Source organism: Artemia sp. Qi Xiang Cuo, chromosome 6 (genome assembly GCF_049724085.1).
Source record: "Artemia sp. Qi Xiang Cuo chromosome 6, ASM4972408v1, whole genome shotgun sequence".
Lineage (NCBI taxonomy): Eukaryota > Metazoa > Arthropoda > Branchiopoda > Anostraca > Artemiidae > Artemia > Artemia sp. Qi Xiang Cuo.
The window spans coordinates 7961826-7981838 of NC_142799.1; the positions used below are offsets into that span (position 1 = coordinate 7961826).

Genomic DNA, 20013 nt, shown 5'->3' on the forward strand with positions numbered 1-20013 from the left:
AGGCCCATCAGTTTCTGCATTAGATCATTCACTGAAGCGAGTACTGGCATAGACATTGTCTATTTGTTTCTTTGAAGCTCAGTCATCCTTTTTCCTCTTGTCAGCCCTCCGTCTGTTTTTAGACTCTTCATCAGCACTGTCTCGATGACGAGCTCTGGAGCCAATCCAGCCCAATAACGATCACCTCGTCGGGCAGTAAACTTGTCGCTTGCAAACTGTCCGAAGAGCTGTGGATTCGATGTTTCAAGTTCCTGCATCATCTGAAGAAAAAGAGAAAATGACTTGGCATAAAGATTATGCCCCGCAGCTGCGAGGTATGGGAGCATATCAGAAAGAGAGGATAAGTAGAGATCCCAGTCTCCAGTCCTTTCTGCTTTCAAAAACTTCCGAAAGATCGAAACCATTTCGGTATACTGCATGAATAGTTTCGCAGTTCTGCTGGATTTCAGAGACGATTTTAAGGCTTCGAGGCGTAGCGAAACCGCCTGAAGGGCTTCGTCATTAGCCGCTTCTTGATAACTTCTTGAGCCACTTCTTGAACCCACGCGCTTGTTGATAACGGCGAGGAATACGGAATAAAGTAATTTTAGTATTTCTCCGTCTTTCTTTCTCGAGTTTTTTTTTTGCCTTTTCCGAACCTATGGGGTAGCCGAACCTCTATATATCTCCTTTATTAACATTTGTAAACATTTCCACATGCTTTTTAGCCCTACCCTGTATATTTCCCTTTTTCCCCTCCTCCCCCTCCATTTCCCCGTTTTATGTTAATCAATTTTTTATATCATTTTAGTTCTCAATTTCGTAATCACCAGATAGGAATACCCCAGAAAATATCTTTCAAACCGCTTTCTACCCCTACCCTGTATTCTTCTCTTTTCTCCCCTTTTTCCCCTGATCCCCCGTTTTCCGTAGTACTGTTGTTCTATACTGAATTTTAGATGTCAATTTGATAATCAGTGTATGTGAAAACCTCAGAAAAATCAATTCAAAACTATTTTCTGGGCATGTTCGGCATTTTTCCCATTTTCCCCCATATTTCCCTCTTTTCTCCTATTTTTCGGGTACTCGCCCCACTCGGGGTTATTGGGAATTTTAGTATGTTGTACAGAATTTTTTTCTGATCATTTTGGTACCATTTTCGTTTATATTGCAATTTTGTCCGGGTTCGACACTTTTTTGAGCTAAAAGTCCTGGACTATAAGCCTTTTTCTCTGATTGGCTAGTTTTTTTTTTTGCTAAATATACAATTTAGTATTGGCTAATTCTTCTCTTTGTCTCTTTTTACGATGGTTTCGAGGCCAACAAGGCAACCAACATCGAAATTTGCAAATAAATTCAAAGCAACAAACATTCCTAGGCACAATAAACTAACCGCAACTTTTTTTCTCGATTGGCTATCGGAAGCTAAATAGCTAATTTAACATTGGCTAATTGACAATTTTTTTGCCTCTTTCTATAATGTCTAATAGATCAATTTAAATCAAATAAAATCTATCAAGACAGCCAACATTCGAAATACAGATAAATTTAGGAACAAGCATTCTTAGGAGGTTCAAGACTACAACAAAACCAAGACGCCACAAAACACTAACCACACCTTTTTTCTCTGGTTCAATAAAGTTATTGCCCATCTTGGATGGTAGAATGCCACCGTTGAGTGTTATTCGTTTGGCTAAGTGAAAGTTAGGCAGAGTCTCAGAGGTTTGAAGCCTGTAACCATAACCGTAGTACTCATCACCGTCTAGAAAGCATTTTAACCAATATAAACCAAAACCATAAGAAAGCATGTGACATACGTTTTTCAAAAGTGACAGAGCAAAAAATTACCATTTTTTCGACGAAGTCGACCAAAACCTGTTCAACATTATTAATTGTATTGAAAATATTTAGGTTCTAGAGCTTGTAGAAAGAAATATTTACGGATGGTAAGGGGATGGACAGCCCTTACTCACGTCTCCATGACCGACAAACTGGCAAGAATCTGCTTCATGGTTCTTTGTCTCAAATTACAGGATTTAAGAAATAATTATTTTCTAATAATGTCGCGTGAAACGAGTGGCTTGTTTTAATAATGGAGTATATAACTATGTAGCTGATTTTAAGGCCGGGCCGCGTGACTCGGCATGTGACAGGCTTGTATAGGCTCCGAAACAGGCTCCGAAAGTTATCAGATAAGTTTTTTTGTAGTGTCCTTTTTAGCAAATGTCAAATGAGTTATTTTGAACATAAAAGCAGTTGGTATGAACTGGAAGTAGCATTGAGTAGCATTTAGACTGGAAGTAGCACACTTCATTGAATGAATTTCACCAGTTCACCTAGTAAATAAGTTGAGGAGAAATAACCTTAGAACCCTTATTTCCCTCCCCAAAAGGTATAAGTGTGAGCCTAGCTCAAAAGCCTTTAAAGGAAAGGGGCGATAATTCCCCATCAGTAAAAAATAATTTCAGTATAATCTGCACTAATTTGAATTTACAAACGATGCTAAACTAAATTTTTTCTGACTCTCAGTCCAAAATTTTGACAGGTCGACAGATTATGAGACAATAAAAAGAAAATGTTACAAAGTGGGAATGACCAATAGAGAAAATTTGTGGAAGGGGTTGAGATAAGTGGTGAAAATGTTGTTGAATGTGTACCAAGTTTTTTTTTTTTTTTTGTTAATGTCGCTGAATAGTTGATTTGTGGTAAGAGTATTGATTGCACTACAATTGTTTTTGTTGCCTTTGTCTGTTTTTTGTTCTTTGTTGTCGTTGCCTTTGTTTTTGTTGCCATTGTTTTGTCCCTTTGTCTAATATATCAACAAACAACTTAGCTCAAAGCTGAAAATCGAAATTTTGTTCGATTAAGGATATTGATGGTTTCAATTTTTATGTCCATAAAAAAATTGTTTATATGAATGTCCGTATCATACCTATTATTTGGTTTATATTAATGCGAGTGTTTGAGAATGAGAGACAATTCTGCGTTGTCAAAACTGGATATTCCATCCAATCGAAATGATAGAATTCTCAAAATCATCTGTAACTGATGTTTTACATTTGACAAGCAGAAAAATGTCTTTTTTTCATGTCATATCGCACACGTGGTATGACAGGAAGATAAACCGCATCATGTCATAGCATGTGTCACGTCAAATCATATCACAGACGTGATACGACAGGAAGGTACGCCGTTCTTCCAGTTCGACTAAACCTACGATTAATCGAACAATAAAACTGGTTATTTATTCTACCAAAGTATGGCTACCCGTTGCTGCTAAAAAACATTTTCAATTAAAAAAAAACATAATTATTTCCCCCTTGCCTGTAAAGAATTAATAATTAGTTTTGGTATTCAGTACTTACAGCACTTTTGAAAAACGTGAAAGCTGAAATTGTTAATGTAGCAATGTAAATAAAGCATTTGTTAGTATAGCAGTGATGTGTTGCCTTACATCTGTGACAGCGTATTAGAATCTTAATGTCATAGTAAAAAGTACAGCCTAACAAGTGAAAGACAAAATAAAACAAGATTATGAGAACTCTACTAGTTTATAATACAGAACCCACTATCGGAAAAAAAAGATAATGTGACAACCAGGCATGACTACTTTTTCTAGACACCAGTGGCAACTGTGTCTGCCAAGCGCATATCCTCTGCATGCTCTTTTACAACACAAAATGTGTGTCTTTTATGATAACTGTTGTGAGACAATGTGGAATTATACTTAATCACAGTCTTTTGGTTTGAAGAAGAGCAAGTAAGAAGCGATTGTTATTTGAGTGGGCCGTTGAAGAATAATAACGGATATGATTGCCTCCTTAACACATTTTTTGTTAGGGAATATACTGTGGTAAATTATGGAGTTAGTTTATCTAGTTAACCTATCACAGTCTTATATACCCATGTAGCTTTCAATAACCTTGAACAAACTCTAAACTTGGATGGAATTTTAAACCAGTATTTTAACCAGCTGCAAGTGGGGGGGGGGGGGGGTAGGGGGCTCGAACAAGTCGAAATTCAATTTTGAAAATGATTCCCATTTACTTATTTTTCACCCATATTTAAGCCAGGTTTACTGTTTTTAATCAAGTAATTCCACTTTATTAGAATGTAATTCTCAGACCATATCCCACGAAAAAGCAAGAGGAAAAACAAACAAAAAGAAGAAAATAACAGTAAAATAGACAAAAATGTTTAACAAAACAAACAAAAAGGGGAAAGAGCTGCTTTCTTTATCGATACCAGTACTAATTTGAAATTTTTCGATTGCATGCTTCGCATAATTATTTAGCATCAAGAAAAAACAGCAAAATATCGACATGCTGGCTTGAGGACGAGTTAGGTCGTGATTAACAAGTAAAAACTAAAAAAAAAAATGTATGTCACATATTCAAAAGAACGTTCTATTAGAACTATAAGACAATACCGCTAGCCAAAATTGGACTCAGCGCTTCGATACACCAGATTGAACAAATAAAATTGAATTTGATTTAGTTATAAACTAAATGCTTTTTTATTCTTTTTTTTACCCCTTTCAAAATAATGTAAAATAATAATAGTCAAAAGAAAGAATAAAAAGAAACAAAACCGGAAAGAAAAAACAAAAACATGATTTGCGAGAAGTCACAGAAAAAGCAAGACAAGAAACTGAAAATGTAATAATAATAATAATAAGTTTTTAAAGACAAATTCCATCATATTGGGCCCCTAGAAACTTAGGATCCGTAATCGTATTAAGTCCGCCTTTTGCCCATATTCGCAACTTCTGTTTATAGTGGGATATAGTTTTGAATTAAAAAGTTTTTTTTGAGAATTTAAGCATATCAAATTTGTCAAAAAAGCTTCGAATGATAAAATGTAATGACCAGATTCAAAATTGTTAAACAATCTGCTATATAAGAATTGTACTTTTTTTAAACAGCACAGATAGCAGACACTGTACCCTTGCTATAGTATGCGCTTTTACTTAAAGAATTTTAAAAGACATATCCTGTTAAATTCTTAGGCTAGATTACAATTTTATTTTAAGCGTCATTGCGAGTAAGGCTTGTAGGCTTTAACTTTAGACACTAAAACAAACTCAGTAGACGAGTAAAGTCATCTGTGGTTTATTGTTTTAAATTGTTCCCCTTATTGGTTTATTGTTTATAGTTTATTGTTTGTTTATTTGTTTATTAGTTTATTGTTTGTTTAATGTATAGTTTATTGTTTTAAAGGTGTGGTTTATTGTTTTAATTATTTTTAATTGTAGTTAAATATTGACAATGTATTGAAGCCGAAAATGTCAAGGGCAATACACAATCGATTATCAACAGAATTGGATTGCCTGGTAACTGCGCTTCGGCGAATTTTGTGGATAATCCGAAATTTTCTGGCATATCAGGCCCTAAGTTTTTAGCCACCAAGTAATACAAACATTGTAGTTAAAATAAAGTTACATTAGTATCATTCATATTTTATTGTAATTTTTTTCACAAACTACGTTATCAGGTTGTCGTAACCCCATTAGGCCCCATTGCACATAATACTGTAGCTGCGCGCGTGCGCAACTCGAGTTTGCTAAAATAATTCGACTCCTCGGAGGACCACAGATAATCCAGAAAGCAGATAACCAACCTATGGGTAATCGAGTTTGCTTATATAATATTTGGGGTCTTAATCTTATCTGGGTTAACCTTTCAGCTAGTAAAAAAAGAAGTTTGTCAAGGGAGGGTGTCTTATGTGGGTATACAGAAAATTATGCCAACATCTATATGATTAAAAGGCATAGTTAACGCTTCATAATTTTTGGCATGGACAAATTCAATGTTAGACGTCATCTTCTTAAGTTGGTCCAAGGGTCATGTCTACGTGATGTATTTTCAGGCTTCTGAGACGTCATCAATCGATATAAGCCAGCACAAAATGATATTTTGTTTGTTTCCTAGCATACATTATGCCTTATTTACGAAATAGAATCGAAGAATATCGAAGTGAATGGCACCATACCACAAAATTAAGTCATTTGAAATATTTTGAGACAAAAAAAGAGAAGCCATTGAGGGTAGTTTGTCAAAGAAAAGTGTCATTAGAAAGGATTTATATCTGTCTTACCAGGCCTATTTGCAGGTGACGCGTAGCTTGCTTGTGAAGGTGAATTCTTATTCGAAGACGAAGATACATCACTCAAACGGCTAAGATCATTGATGGACTGTGACGATTTGATGCCTGACTTGCTACCAATCTAGAAAAGGAAAGTGGTAGAATGGAGATGGTAGTAGGAAAGTTCATGAAGATAGAAGGTAGAAAAAATCGGTAGGGAAAATTCAAAGGAAAGTTTATGAAGGTAGATGATTGAAGGAAGGGGTATGGAAGGGTAGAAGGAAAGTGGTAGAAAGGAAGTGATATATAGAAAGTTTATTAAGGTAGAAGGAAGGTTAATGAAGGTAGAAGGAAAGTTTATTAAAAGTAAGAAGGTAGAAGGAAGTGTATGTAAGGGTATCAGGAAAATAGTAGAATGGAAGAGGTAGAAGGAAAGTTTATTAAGGAAGAAGACAGAAGGAAGTGATATGGAAGCGTAGAAGTTCAGTGGTGGTATTGAAGAGATAAAAGAAAAGTTTATCAAGGTAGAAGGTAGAAGAAAGTGGTAGAAGGAAGTGGTATGAAAGGGCAGAAGAAGAGTGGTAAATTTTTTCCTTAACTAAAATATATCTTCGAATAGCATTCACCTAATACTTTACTGGTTATAAAATTGCAAATCATAGCTATAGAACCAGCTTAGAAGAATGAAAAACTATTCACCATGATATTCTTATTTCATTACAACTTGCAGCAGTCTGAAGCCACTATTCTGGACGCAATATGCTCTGGAAAACTTGAAAATTATGGCACACCGGACAATAGTCTAGACAAACGAAATTTTAACTAAGTCATTTTCTACGATAACATTTCCCAATAAAGAGAAAAGAAATATTTTTTTTTCTTTCTAAAGAGGTATTAAAAAAGCAAGGAATCAGACAGTGAGCCTTACTTCTAATTTAGTGCACCTTTTTTAGAGCAAAACTAAGATGGGCATTTTAGAATTTTGTCAATTCAAGAGATGCAATTTCCAATCTTGATGTAGGTGTTAGGGAAGAAAGTCATTCGGAAAGTCTTAAATATATTACATATGAAGGCAATGATAAAAAAGATTTTTTTTTTATGGCGAGTTTCAATGGATCCTCAGTATGGACATTTTTTCAAAGTATTGTAAAATAAAATCGCATAAATAGCTGATACACTTCTCCAAAGATAACTTTGTGCTTTTTTTTGCTTTGTGCGTGAAGGGGAAACCATCCACAAAGTTTGTCACCACAGGCTGAGTTTATCACTTACATATTTTATTTTTTCCTATGACTCTGCCTTCTTCGGAGCTATTCTTAGCTGCTCCACTGTTCCTTTTGTGGGCTAAAGCACAGCTAAACAGTAGCGCATTAGCCAAAAATGGCAGTTAGTCTTGCTTCGACCAAACTATGATTCATGTTTTATTAATAAATGGTTCTGATTTTTTAGAAACGAAAGTAATAAATAGTTTCAATAAAAAGTAAAAGTAAGAGAAAAAAATAAAATTAAAGTAAAAGTAAAGTAAAAGAGTAAAAAGTAAAGTAAAGGCGAGAAAGTAAAAAGTAACTTCAGGAAAGCAAAGCTTACACTTTGTAATTTTTTCTTCGACTCCTCAAGCCTTCTTAGGAGTTCTTCTCTGTTTTTAGCTGCAGTGGGGTCTCTTTGTTGAGCCAGGGTTGAACTTATCAACGGTGCGTTAGCCACAGCAGGCGATTCTCTGCTTAAGAATCTTGAGGACAAGCTATTCTTGTACGAGTCACACGAGGGATCTGCAGCAGTTTTTGCTGGTGTACTATCGACAGGATTTTCGAGAGTTTCGAATTCATTTCTCAGGTACTTTTCACGCTTGCCAACCAGATCAATGGCATCCATGCTAAAAATAAGCAGCATAAAAAAAAATATTTATAAATTCCAAATCTACGGTAGCCCTAATCTGGTGGGTAATTTTTACCTTAAAATTTTCACTAAAGTTTAAAAATTAATTTATCACGTGTCTTTACCTTAGACTCTGGTTCAACCTGTCCTTCAGAGGCACTTAAGAAGGAACCCCCAACAATCCCTCTGATTTGCTACTGGGACAAATCTCTCCCATTGAGACTGGAAGGAGGTGCGGAATGTTCCTAGAGCCATATCTATGACTGGATGCCTGTGGATGCCCAATGTAGAGTGTTTGAGACTGCGATTATTCATTCTTAGAATAGGACTTAAACACCTCTATCGGCGGTATTTTGTGACAGTTATCCTGGGATTTTGAAAAACATGAGTTATTGGCTCTGTGAAAAGGCGCAGATGGAGACACCCAGGGGTGTCGTTTCGTTGGGGGCAAGGGGGCATTTGCCCCTCTCCCAGCAATTTTGGTAGAAAAAATTATTATATAGCCATTTCCATATGACTATCCGGATACGGACCCCTCTTGCCCCCCAATAAAAATGCTGGAGGTACGCCCCTGGAGATACCTTAGGCATGGCTTGCGCATCCCAAGATTATTCGAAATTATTTGTTGAGCCCCAAGTAGTCAATCGTACAAGAACGCCAAATAAATTCCCATCAAATGCACCACAACCTTCTACGGAACTTAAAGGTCACATTTCTACCAGACATGATAACGTACTGGTCACAATACATATTCGTTTAATGACTCTTAAAAGAAGAGGCTATAAACATTTATGACCATATTGAAAATTTATTATCATTATCCTTTTTTTATATTACTAAATTCAAATGATGCCTTATATCGGAGGATCTAAGGATTTGAGTTTAGTGAACCCAGTAGGAGAAAAACAATTCCTCTATAGATGATTTACGTAACGTTAAATAGCGTATTTAAACTGATATTTTCAAAGCTGATTGAAGACTCAATTCTTTTGACACTGATGAACTTTCAAAAAAAAATATAACTTGACATAAAGAAAGAAATATAGCAGGATTTTTTTATTTCAAGACGAATTAATCTTTTTTTTAATATAGATATATTTGCTGTATGTTATGCTAGACATATTAGTATTTCACTAAGATATATTAGTAATTCACTAATAAGGAGCGGCCCGGCTCAATAGTAATCAAAACTCTAAAAAACAAAATTTTTATGCCAGTAGATACATCTAAAGAGTCGGATACATCTAAAGAGTTACGAGCCTGAAAAAATTTGACCTATTTTCGAAAAATGGGGGAAACACCCCCTAAAACAGATAAAATCTTAATAAAAATTACATCATCAGATTCAGCGTATCAGAAAACCCTACTGAGTAGGTTTCAAGCTCCTATCTCCAAATATATGGAATTTTGTATTTTTTGCCAGAAGAAAGATGACGGAAGCGTGTTTATTTGTTGTTTTTTTCCCCAGGGGTGATCGTATAGACCCAGGGGTGATCGTATAGACCCAGGGATGATCGTATAGACCCAGGGATGATCGTATAGACCCAGTGGTCCTAGATAATCGCAGGAGGGCTCATTCGAACCGAAATTAAAAGTTCTAGTGTCAATTTTAAGTAACCCAAAAAATTGGATGACAACTAGGCCCCCTCCCACGCGCATTTTTTTCCTAAAGTCACCCGATCAAAATTTTGAGATAGCCATTTTGTTCAGATTAGTCGAAAAATCCAATAAATATGCCTTTGAGGATGAGTTAATCCCCCACAGTCCCTGGGGAAAGGGCTGGAAGTAATTTAATTTGCCCATTGTTTACACATAGCATTGGTTATTGGGAAATATACAGACGTTTTCAAGGGGGATTTTTTTCTGGTTGGGGGGGGGGGGATCGGGGGTTACGTGGGAGGATGAATTCATGAGAGAAGGGAATTTTCTATGAAGGGGACGTCGGATTTCCCAGCATTATTTAAAAAACGATCACTAGGGGGTTGACTAGGGGGGTTCACCCCCTAGTCAATATCTCGCTCTTTACGCTAAAGTTTTTTAATACTTTCCAAAGAGCTATTTATTGTAATTAAACGGCCTTTGTGATTCAGGGGTCATTCTTAAGGAATGGAACACAATTCGAACTTTAGCGTAAAGAGCGAGGTATTGACTAGGGAACGAACCTCCTCATATACGTAATAATTTATATTCGTTTTGAGTTTTAATGCTGCTGCTTTATTTCCGTTGAAAAAACTTGTTTTTTTTATTTATATTAAAATAAAGCTCGAGCATTAAAGTTAAAAATCTGAACGTTGGATTTTACACCAGTTTCATCACTTGGGTTTACTCTTATGAATGTATTCGAGGAAAGGTGGTCAAATACACCGCTATAGTAGATGAGCTATCATTATCTAAAATTTAAGTCAACAGCTTAGTTTACTCAAAATTGGCAAACGTTCCCAAATATTAGTTAATTAAGAAAATTTCCAAGGTCTGAAAAATAATATGAAAATGTTAAAAAACGATATGTATACATTTAGTATACTATTTGGGAGAAACTCTCGACGCTGCATATATTTGACCGAATACTTAAACCTTTCGAGGCATAAAAGCACTCCTTAGGACAAACAAATTTAACTCGGCTTACGCATCAATAGCTTATTCCACAAATTTATATCTAGCATTTTCAAGAAGAAGCAAATACGTTGGGGTGTAAAATGACATATTTTTGTTAAACTTGACGAAACTAATAGGATTGCTTCTTTTTGTAAACCTACTCTCCTTGCAGAGGTTCTGTTAAATATTAGCCTTCTCTTAACCACGTTTATCCATGTCTTATCCAGAATTTTCAAATGAATCTTTTTCAATTTCTTCTTTAAGTCAACGTCAATGTCAATTACAAATTTGAATTTGGGAAAGTTTTTTTTTATAATAACACAATTAACACATTAAGTGTCTTTTGACGATGAAATTAAAACTGCATGAATCTAGGTCAACACCAAACGAAACAAGAGCTATCCAATATAGTGAGAATAGTTGAGCCGAATACCTAGCAGCCAACGTATTGAGATTCTTATCTACAGCTTCTCCAGATGTAGTTGACATGGCACCCAAATCATCCCCGTCATCTTCGTCGCTATCTTGGGAACCAGTAAGGCTAATTGCAACAGACGCAGGTCGAGAGGGTGGTTCACCACGAGGCTTCTTAAAACGCCGAGACGAACGACGTAGCTCTTCAACGTCCATTGCGTTAACGGTATAGTCGCTAAAATTATCATAAAGAACGGTTTTATAAGAACATTTGATACACTAAACCTGAACATTAATTTAGACTAAAATCTACTGAAGCGCTGAAACAAGAACTGAATACATTGCTTGAAATCAATACAGTCATTCGATATGATGGGGACATGTGCAAGACAAATCCCATCTATTAAATCTTGCCTTATCTTTAATAGAACACTGTACGCAAGGGGGAGAGGGCCTTGGGTTCTTTACCCCCTTAAGATTCAAAGACTGTGTAGCTTTTACACTTCTTTGATAATTTATCTTTTTTACGTCTTTACATAATTTGCCCCTCCCACCCTAAAACACATTCTTACGTAGGTGCTATGCATTCACACTCTTACGTATGGGTAGAGGACACAGACACTGAACATATTTCTTGGTCATGAGACTTATAATCACTATTACGGTCTTACGCATTTATTTAATAATAAAAGGATGCTGCGTCATCAATCACGCCAATGGCAGGTTTTTTTCTTAATAAAACCCATTATTGTCACTTTCCCTAGTTTCGGGAACTCCCCAATTAAAACACTTTCCAAGACTAGGAAAATGATTTAGATCGTGAAGAACAGAATAGAACAGGCTACTCTGTTATCTAACAATGTATTAGGGGAAAACACTGCTTTGCTGATTGGCTAGTTATAAGAAAAAAAAGTAACAAACTTCCCACTTCTCTTAGTTTTAGTGAAGAGACTGCAATCCTAGTTTTTGTCCCTTGTTTTGAAAATAGGGTACAATAAAAAGTTAAGAATAGTTGAAAATATTATCTTCGCCGTTAAGGGAAACAAATAAACTTTCAAATGTGGATACATCCATATATATAGACAGTGAAAAAACAGGTACAAAAGTCCAGAATTTCGGTCACATATACAGCGACCGTCTTCAGTAGAAATACTAGAAAAATAGAATTTGAACAAGCATATTTATACATGACAAAATAAATAACTTTTTAGATTATTCCAAACACAATTCGATTCCGGTTTATTCACTAGATTATTTTCAGAGACAATTCATAGGCTAAGTTCATTCAAAGTTCTTGGTATAAATATCATTCTTTAATCTTGCCCAAATGTAAAACAAATTTCCAATGAAAGTGGTAAAGCCTTCCGTGTCTTCTAATTACAAACCAAATGTTGAGTTTATAGATGTTTACTGGGTCGGTCTGATTTCCCCATATATACGACGTTGAGGGATTTGTCGGAATTTTAACTGATCAATCCCTTGAGAAGTTCAACACGTCCAACGTATTCAGGAGCATCCCCTGACCATGGAGGCATACTCCAAACTGTCGTTTCATTTTGAACCTCTAGTCTCTAGATCCATCTTGGAGAGAAAATCACCTCAACGCCGCAATTCTTTTAAGATACATCTTAAGGAATAATGGAAATGTGGGGATGAACAGTAGTTGTGAAATTGTTGCTTTTGATAAACTTCAAATGAACAACAAATTAACTTTTAATAAACAACAAATTGTTGCTTTTAATAAACCATTAAATTGCCAACAAAAGATGATCTATTTGTCATTACGGCATAACTTTGAAACAAACAATAACCGAAGACGGTGCACACCACCCCGCAAGGAAGGGGGACTGGGGAGGGTCTTCCCCCTGAAGTTGTTCCAGACACCAAAAAATCGTTTAAATCGCCCCCTCCTTCAAGTCTAGGCCTATGACACTAATCAACACAAGCTCTAAGGACCGTCTAAGCTTGTACATTACCACCCCAGACCTTCAATAGATAACAGAGATTACCTTGTACAGAACTTCAGCAGATGCTTGTACATTTCCCATCGCTAATAATTATTCACTCATTATGATCGACTCAAAATCTAATAGGCTTTAGCAACATAAGTATAGAAAGCAAGGACCACCTTAAAGTAAGGATAGCCAAAGCAAAAGTTCTAAATTTGAATAGCTTACTGATAATAGTGCTCTACACAAAGACAGCTTCTGGAAAGGGGCTCAACAAGAATAAAACTGTAAATTTGGAATATATCTACTGTGGATGCAACATGTGGGTAAGCATAGTTTATAAATAATAGTCAAGGGAATTTACTACTTTTATCAGGGGTAAAAGGTATCAAAATACAGGAGGAGGCGGTTAAATCCTACCCAGGTGTATCTTCAATCGTATCTGATTCCGTAGAGTCTGTTCTGTTTGCTCCAAAGAAAACAGGCTTTTCAAAATAAATCACGGGGAAGCGGACACTTTTTAGTCTGTTAAGCCTGTAACAATAAATATCAATATTTAATTAAAAGAGGAACATTGTTTATCCGTAATATTTTAAAAGGAAGCTCCTCAAACATGATTCAAAGGAATATCTGTAGAAATGTTTAAAACGTATATATGAAAGAGTAGGAAAAAGATTACTCAAGACAATAAATACACATATTAGCCCAGTAAAAATAGCTCAAAAAAGGCCCAACCTCAAACAAATTGCAACAAAAATGATTTTTACACCAAAAAAATGCAGAAAAATCAGAGAATAACATACTAAAAGCCCACCAAAATCCACCGATGTGAAAAGCCGTGGCAGAGGAAAAACGGGGGAACCAGGGGAAATTTCGCAAAATCCAGAAGTGTTCGGATTGATTCAAGTCAAGGTGATTTTCGTTGTAATTTTTAACGTAGAAGCCAAATCTTGCATCAGAATCTCGATTACTCTGTCCCCTGAACATTTATGAGGGGGAAAAGAGGGGAAGAAGGGGAGATTTTGGTTTTCCAGGTCATTGTGATGTTAAGATGCGACCATCCTGTTAGCAGGATATAGGCCTGGCATCAACAAGTTAGCATTGGGCATGACACCTAGAGACGAGTTCTCTGGACTGACATCTAGTGTCTCTTCAGAATAACCCAAAATTTAACGCCCTGAATATTCAAAATAGGTAAGTTTTCTTGTGAATATTTGGTCATTTTTGTTCCGAATCTTCAAGAATGTTAGTCATTTTTTGTTTATCTTGTACCATTGAGAATTCTTTCGCTTTTAAGTGACTACTATACTCAGTTTCGTGACATTTTATCTCCATTTTTACCAACGCCATCTTGCGGCTCCTGGAACCGAATCTTCATGCTTGAAATGATCAATCCGTGGAAACTGTGTTAGTTACCTCACTGACAACAGTTCACTATGTTCGTTCAATTTGTGCTTCAATTTCAGTTTTCTACAAGAAGAGGATAAATCTCGTGAATTTCTTTGCTCCGTATCTCCCTAATTATCCAACTAAAAAATTTCACAAACAGGGAGTGCTGACAACATCTTATCAGTCGTGTAAAATGTTCAGTTTTGTGCTTGCGTCGGGGATTGGTTTGTTTAATTGGTTTTACCGTTTCTTGTCATCTTTACACTAGTTTATTTGATTATCTACTGTATATCTTTTTTAATTCATTGATGATTATTTGTGTTATTTTTTTTACCAATTGCGGCTTGATGCAATGACGTTCATATTATTTATGTTTGTTCTGTATTTAGGAGCCTAAAAAAAAGAAAAGAAACATGTGGCGTACCTACAGAGTAGTGTATAATTGAGTTTTTCCTTCTCGTTTTGTGTAATTTGTTCTAAGAGCTGATTTAGATCTTAGCTTCAGCGTTCGTCACTAAAAACCATATGTATAACTCCTAAGTTTATGTGTATTTCGTCTTTTTTTTGCTTATTGCTCCGTCTTTTCCTTTTTTGTATGACGGGTTTTCCAATAAATAATAATAATAATAAAGGAGATTCGCGGCCTCGGTCCTCTTCCCACATCAAGTTCTCTGTTACTGAATTAAGTTCTCTGTTATTCTAATATTTTTTCTAATATTCTAATTAAGTTATATTCTAATATTATATTCTAATATTCTATTATTATATTCTAATTATATTAATATTCTAATTATATAAATATTCTAATAATATTAGTTATATAATATTCTAATATTATATTCTAATTATATTCTAACATTCTAATATTAATATTCTAATTAAGTTATTCATCAAGTTCTCTGTTACTGAATCTTTCGTATCTTCAATTTCAGACGAGTATGGCTTCACAATATGCAATCTGTCTTCAGAGCGAAGGAGATGATAACAGTCTCTCTACGCTTGAAAGAAAGGGTGCCGTCACAATTAATACTGCCTGTAAAGAAAGAGGTGAATCTGTCGAAGTTAACCCCGCTGACAAGGTTCATGCTCACTGCCGAAGAGACTTCAGTAACCAGAGAAGAATTTCTAGTCTTAAACGTTGGTTATGAACTTTGCTCTTTTCCTCCTGCACTTTTCGGGTCATACCAACTAATACGCACAGCTGAAAAGGCTTCCCTCTCAAATGCCCCCTGGAAAATGACCGAAGGCTCTTTTGCGAATGTTTCAATGAGTTGCAAATATGTTGTAGATGGAGGATGACTCCTACATAAATTGCCTTTGACAACCGGCGATACTTTTGGACAAATATGTCTGGCCTACGCTAGCTATGTCAAAGCTCATTTTGGAAATGCTACGGTTGTGTTCGACGGATACGAAGATTCACCGTCAACAAAAGACCAGACTCACTTGAAAAGATCGAAAGGCATAAGATCTCCTGATATCGACTTTACTGGGACAACAACGGTAACCCTCAAAAAAGACTATTTCCTGAACAACCTGAAGAACAAGGGAAAATTCATCCTCCTGCTTGGTGGCGTGCTAAGCTCGTCAGGATGTCGCGTGGTGTATGCTTCAGGTGATGCAGATTTCACGATTACGACAGCCGCAGTGACCAGTTGCTCTGAGGTAGAAACTTGTCTTGTTGGCAATGACACAGACCTACTCGTCTTGCTTCTTCACCATTGCCAGCCAGGAAGCTACCCACTTTTCTTTCGAGTGGAGACCAAGCCGGGAACATCCAAACTCTACAACATAAGAGAACTAAAAAGCAAGCTTGGGGAAGTCGCAGAGGTCATACTGCCCATCCATGCTTTCCTGGGATGCGATACGACCTCTAGGTTCTACGGCGTAGGAAAGCCAATATCACTTTTATTGGCTAAGATCAATGAAGAATTCCGAAAAAATGCGGCGAGTTTTTTGCCGGAAGAACTCAGAAAAGCATCAGATCATAAGTGCAGGCGAAAAGCTCACACTGCTTGTTTATCGGGCTAAAGCTGATACCGACCTTCAGGATTTGCGTCCCACCATGTTTGTCGCGAAACTGGCTTCTTCGACCTCGTTTGTCCGCCCAGAAAGCTTGCCTCCGAAATTGTCAGCTGCGAAGTTTCACTTCTTCAGAGTTTTCCTACAGGTCATGGAATGAATGGGTTGCTCAGATGCTCTGGACCCATGTGACTGGGGTTGGCGGCTAGACAGAATCAAGTACGTACCTGTAACGATGAACTCGAAGCCAGCACCCAAAGCACTACTGAGAATGGTACGATGTGCTTCCAAGTCAGGTTGTGAAACAAAGCGTTGCAGTTGCAAAAGAAATGGACTTCACTGCACAAAAGCATGTGCCGAGTGTCATGGTACCCACTGCCAAAATTCAGAAAGCATTGACCTTGATGATGATTTTAACAACTAATTTCCTGTTTTAAGGTTTTTATTATTTCACTGTTTTTAAGTCTGTGATTTACCGAAGTAAAATAAATCTGTACCAATTTTATAAACCGTGATGATTCTTAATATAATGTGATCGGATCATTGTTGAAATGGGCCCGCAGCCAAAAAAAAAAGAAAAACAATTCAATTTCCCTACTTTTCACCCTCTGCCAGTTTTTTCCGATGAGGGAAAACATAGTATTCTGAAGGAAGATTTGGATTCTGCGTCTCAAATAATATCAGAAATAGTCTTTACAGCGATAAAATCGAGCGAATCTGAGTCTTACTCATTTTCCCCTGTTTCCCCCGCTAACCCTATCAGATACCCCCGGTGGTGTGATATAATAATGCTGATGCAGAATTCGAGTTCTGCGACTTGGACTACGTAGGACTGGGTATTTACAGTGCTAAAATCAGAGGTCCTGGCATTTTTTTTAGAATTTTCCCTCTTTCCCCTCTTTTTCCACTGTCAAACTTTTTCCCATCGGTGGATTTTGGTGGACTTTTAGTATGTTGTTCTCCTGATTTTTCTGCATTTTTTGGTGCAAAAATCATTTTTATTGCAATCTGTTTGACCTCAAACGCTATTTTTATTGGGCTATATACTCTGACAATGAAGTACTAATATATCACAATGAACTACCCTCATAAAAACACATCTTTCCTCCAGTTGCCCTTTTTTCTTCCATTGAGTGACACTCAGTGTAAGTACTTGTACTTGTACTTGGATCAGGACACAGGCTATGTAGCTCTCCCTGGCGACAGGATTTGGCAGACTGTTGAATTCCACAGGTTACGGTCTTGGGCTAATGGGGCGATAATTTCAATCAATGAAGGGTCCCATCTGCGACCATGTCTCCGGAATCCACCAATTGGCTCGAGGTCACATTTGACTTGTGTTAAGCCAAGTTTTGGCTTGTCTTCCATGTCGTTTCCTCCGATCAGGTGCTGGTTTACAGCGTCGGCTTTGATTTGAAGTCTCGACTGGTCTTCGGCAAACATGGCCAAACCAGGACAGGCGGCGGCGTTGAATGATGGATGTGATGTCATACTTCTGGTCACATCGTTGACGGATGATCGTATTTGGGATTCGGTCGCTGAGTCGTAACCCCAATATGCTTCTCAGGCATCTGTGTTCAAAAGTGTTGAGGGCGTGTGTCTCGGTGACTTTTAAGGGCCACATCTCACAGCCGTACTTTAAGACTGATCGGACTAGGGCATCGTAAATAAGAATTTTCGGTTTTCCGGTGGTTTTCCTTCCTTTTCCCTAGTGGCTTCCACAGCTGTGCAAAGACAGCGGAAGCTGATGCAATGCGGCATTGTATTTCTTCGCTATATCCGCCGTTAATGTTAATGTACGATCCGAGATACCTGACTACTTCAATCTACCTATGGTAAAGGATTATAGGGGTAAGTTTATATCTGGGGCATTAGACATAGCTTTAGTTCTGTCAATTGAGCCCCACTAGGGCAGCAACTTCGAAGACTTTCAGTAGCATTTTCTGGCCATCACCAACGGATTTGCCAAGAACAACAACATTACTAGCATAATCCATGTCAGTAGCACTGGAACCAGGACTTACCTTAACTCTTTCTAAATTTAGCCTTGCTTTTGTGATCACCCAATGGACGACAAAACTGTAAGAAGATGGGTTCAATCACTTTACGTGGAAGAACGCACAACTGATAGAAGATAATTTCCAAAATCATGGACTTTGACCCAAGATTGTCCAACGTGGAACTTCACTGTTGTTGTCTTGTACCCCTCAAGGCGCGGGACGAATTAAGTCTAAGTAAGTTTGTATTAAAACTTCTGGGAGTACAAAAATGAGAATCAAGAAATTCAAGATACGTAGCTAGTTCGATTTGACACGTAATAACCATAATGTTTGATATATAGCTTGGAAACTATTCCCCCTTCCTTAGAGTGGAGAAAAGCACAGAAAACACTCCTAAGGCTGGTAAGTTCCAAATTTAGAATTTCAGCAAATTGCAATTCTATTCTGCCAAAAATAAAAATATGTATCGGTTCAAGGGGATTAACCATATTTAACAATAAAAACAAGCATTTGGTCCTCTCGTAGCTATTATATATTTAGAAAATTGTATTCCATAAATTCTTCACAGTTTAAAAAGAGGGAGAATCCAGCCCATAGGCCTTCCCCTTGAGAGCCTTAGAACCAGTTCTCATTTTAATCAGTACCACCAAAAATGGTGCCTTAATGACATAGGAGCAAAAGGCAGCTCTCGGCCTTTCAAAGTCAAGGGCAAATGTACTTTTGAAAATAAGAATATTAAAAAAACTAGCTTCCTCAAAAACAACTTTTCTTTTCGGAAACGTCAAAATAGATATAATGTAAATCGAACCTAGGATATATTTGCTAATTTTTTTTAAGCCCAGCGTAATTCTAATGACGGGTTCTAACACAAGCCGATCCTTAGGAGTCGCTAAAATCCAGATGTAGCCAAAAGTTTGCTTTTTATCAAGGCTATAAGGGACAACAAATCAAAATATACAAAGAAACCAATAGAAGCAGGCCAATGTAGAAAACCCAAATTTTGCTTAGAAAAACAAACATTCAAAATTACAAGATATACGAATCATCATACACAATTATGAGGTGTGTCTCGAAACAACTAAAAACCAAAACAGAATTGTTTCTTCATGATACAGCCCATAATCTCGGAATGTTAATTATATACAGCTCATGATTATGAGTTGCTTGCACTTAAAATCGTCCATGATTTTACATAATGATTATATATGATTGTATACCAAATAGTGTATCTTTTATTTCGTAAATAGTTGTTTTTATTACGTAATCTTTGTATATTTACTTTAATTAGGCACTCAAGAAGGACCTTCAATATCTTCAGGGGTCTCGTTTGGGGTAGCAAGAGGGGGCAGTTGCCCCCCCCCCCGCAATAAAGTGAAGAAAAATTATTATACATCTCATGCCCTTTGACTATCCGGATATGGACCCGCCTTGCTCCCCCAATAAAAATGCTGGAGATTCACCCCTGGTTATCTTCATTCGATATGTTTGTCAATGCACATTTCCAAGGCTTTCCGTTCATTCCTTGAAAACATTCTGATGGCTATCGCCATTTCGCACCCTGCTATAATTATGCCCTTGCTACAATAACTCTGCCAGGACCCAGCAGCAACTCTAATGATAATAGCCGTATTCAATAATTCTTCTGCTTTTAATTAAATTAACAATTCAAGTATTTAAACAGGAAACGAAGGAAAAAAGAGAATCTA

General features: G+C 36.8%; 1 protein-coding gene across 2 annotated transcripts in view; it reads right to left on the reverse strand.

Annotated features, from left to right (window-relative positions):
• Wdr62 (WD repeat domain 62) overlaps nucleotides 1–20013 on the reverse strand; it is a 250842-nt gene that overhangs the window by 42863 nt on the left and 187966 nt on the right. Inside the window, exons 20-23 of one of the 2 annotated variants that reach the window (XM_089090028.1) lie at nucleotides 10967–11182; nucleotides 7651–7936; nucleotides 6076–6205; nucleotides 1598–1741 (exon numbers count right to left, since the gene is read on the reverse strand). In XM_089090028.1, the coding sequence (XP_088946154.1) occupies nucleotides 1598–1741; nucleotides 6076–6205; nucleotides 7651–7936; nucleotides 10967–11182 (776 nt within the window). The remainder of the gene's footprint in view (nucleotides 1–1597; nucleotides 1742–6075; nucleotides 6206–7650; nucleotides 7937–10966; nucleotides 11183–20013) is intronic. The other variant, XM_089090029.1, reaches the window with a different exon arrangement.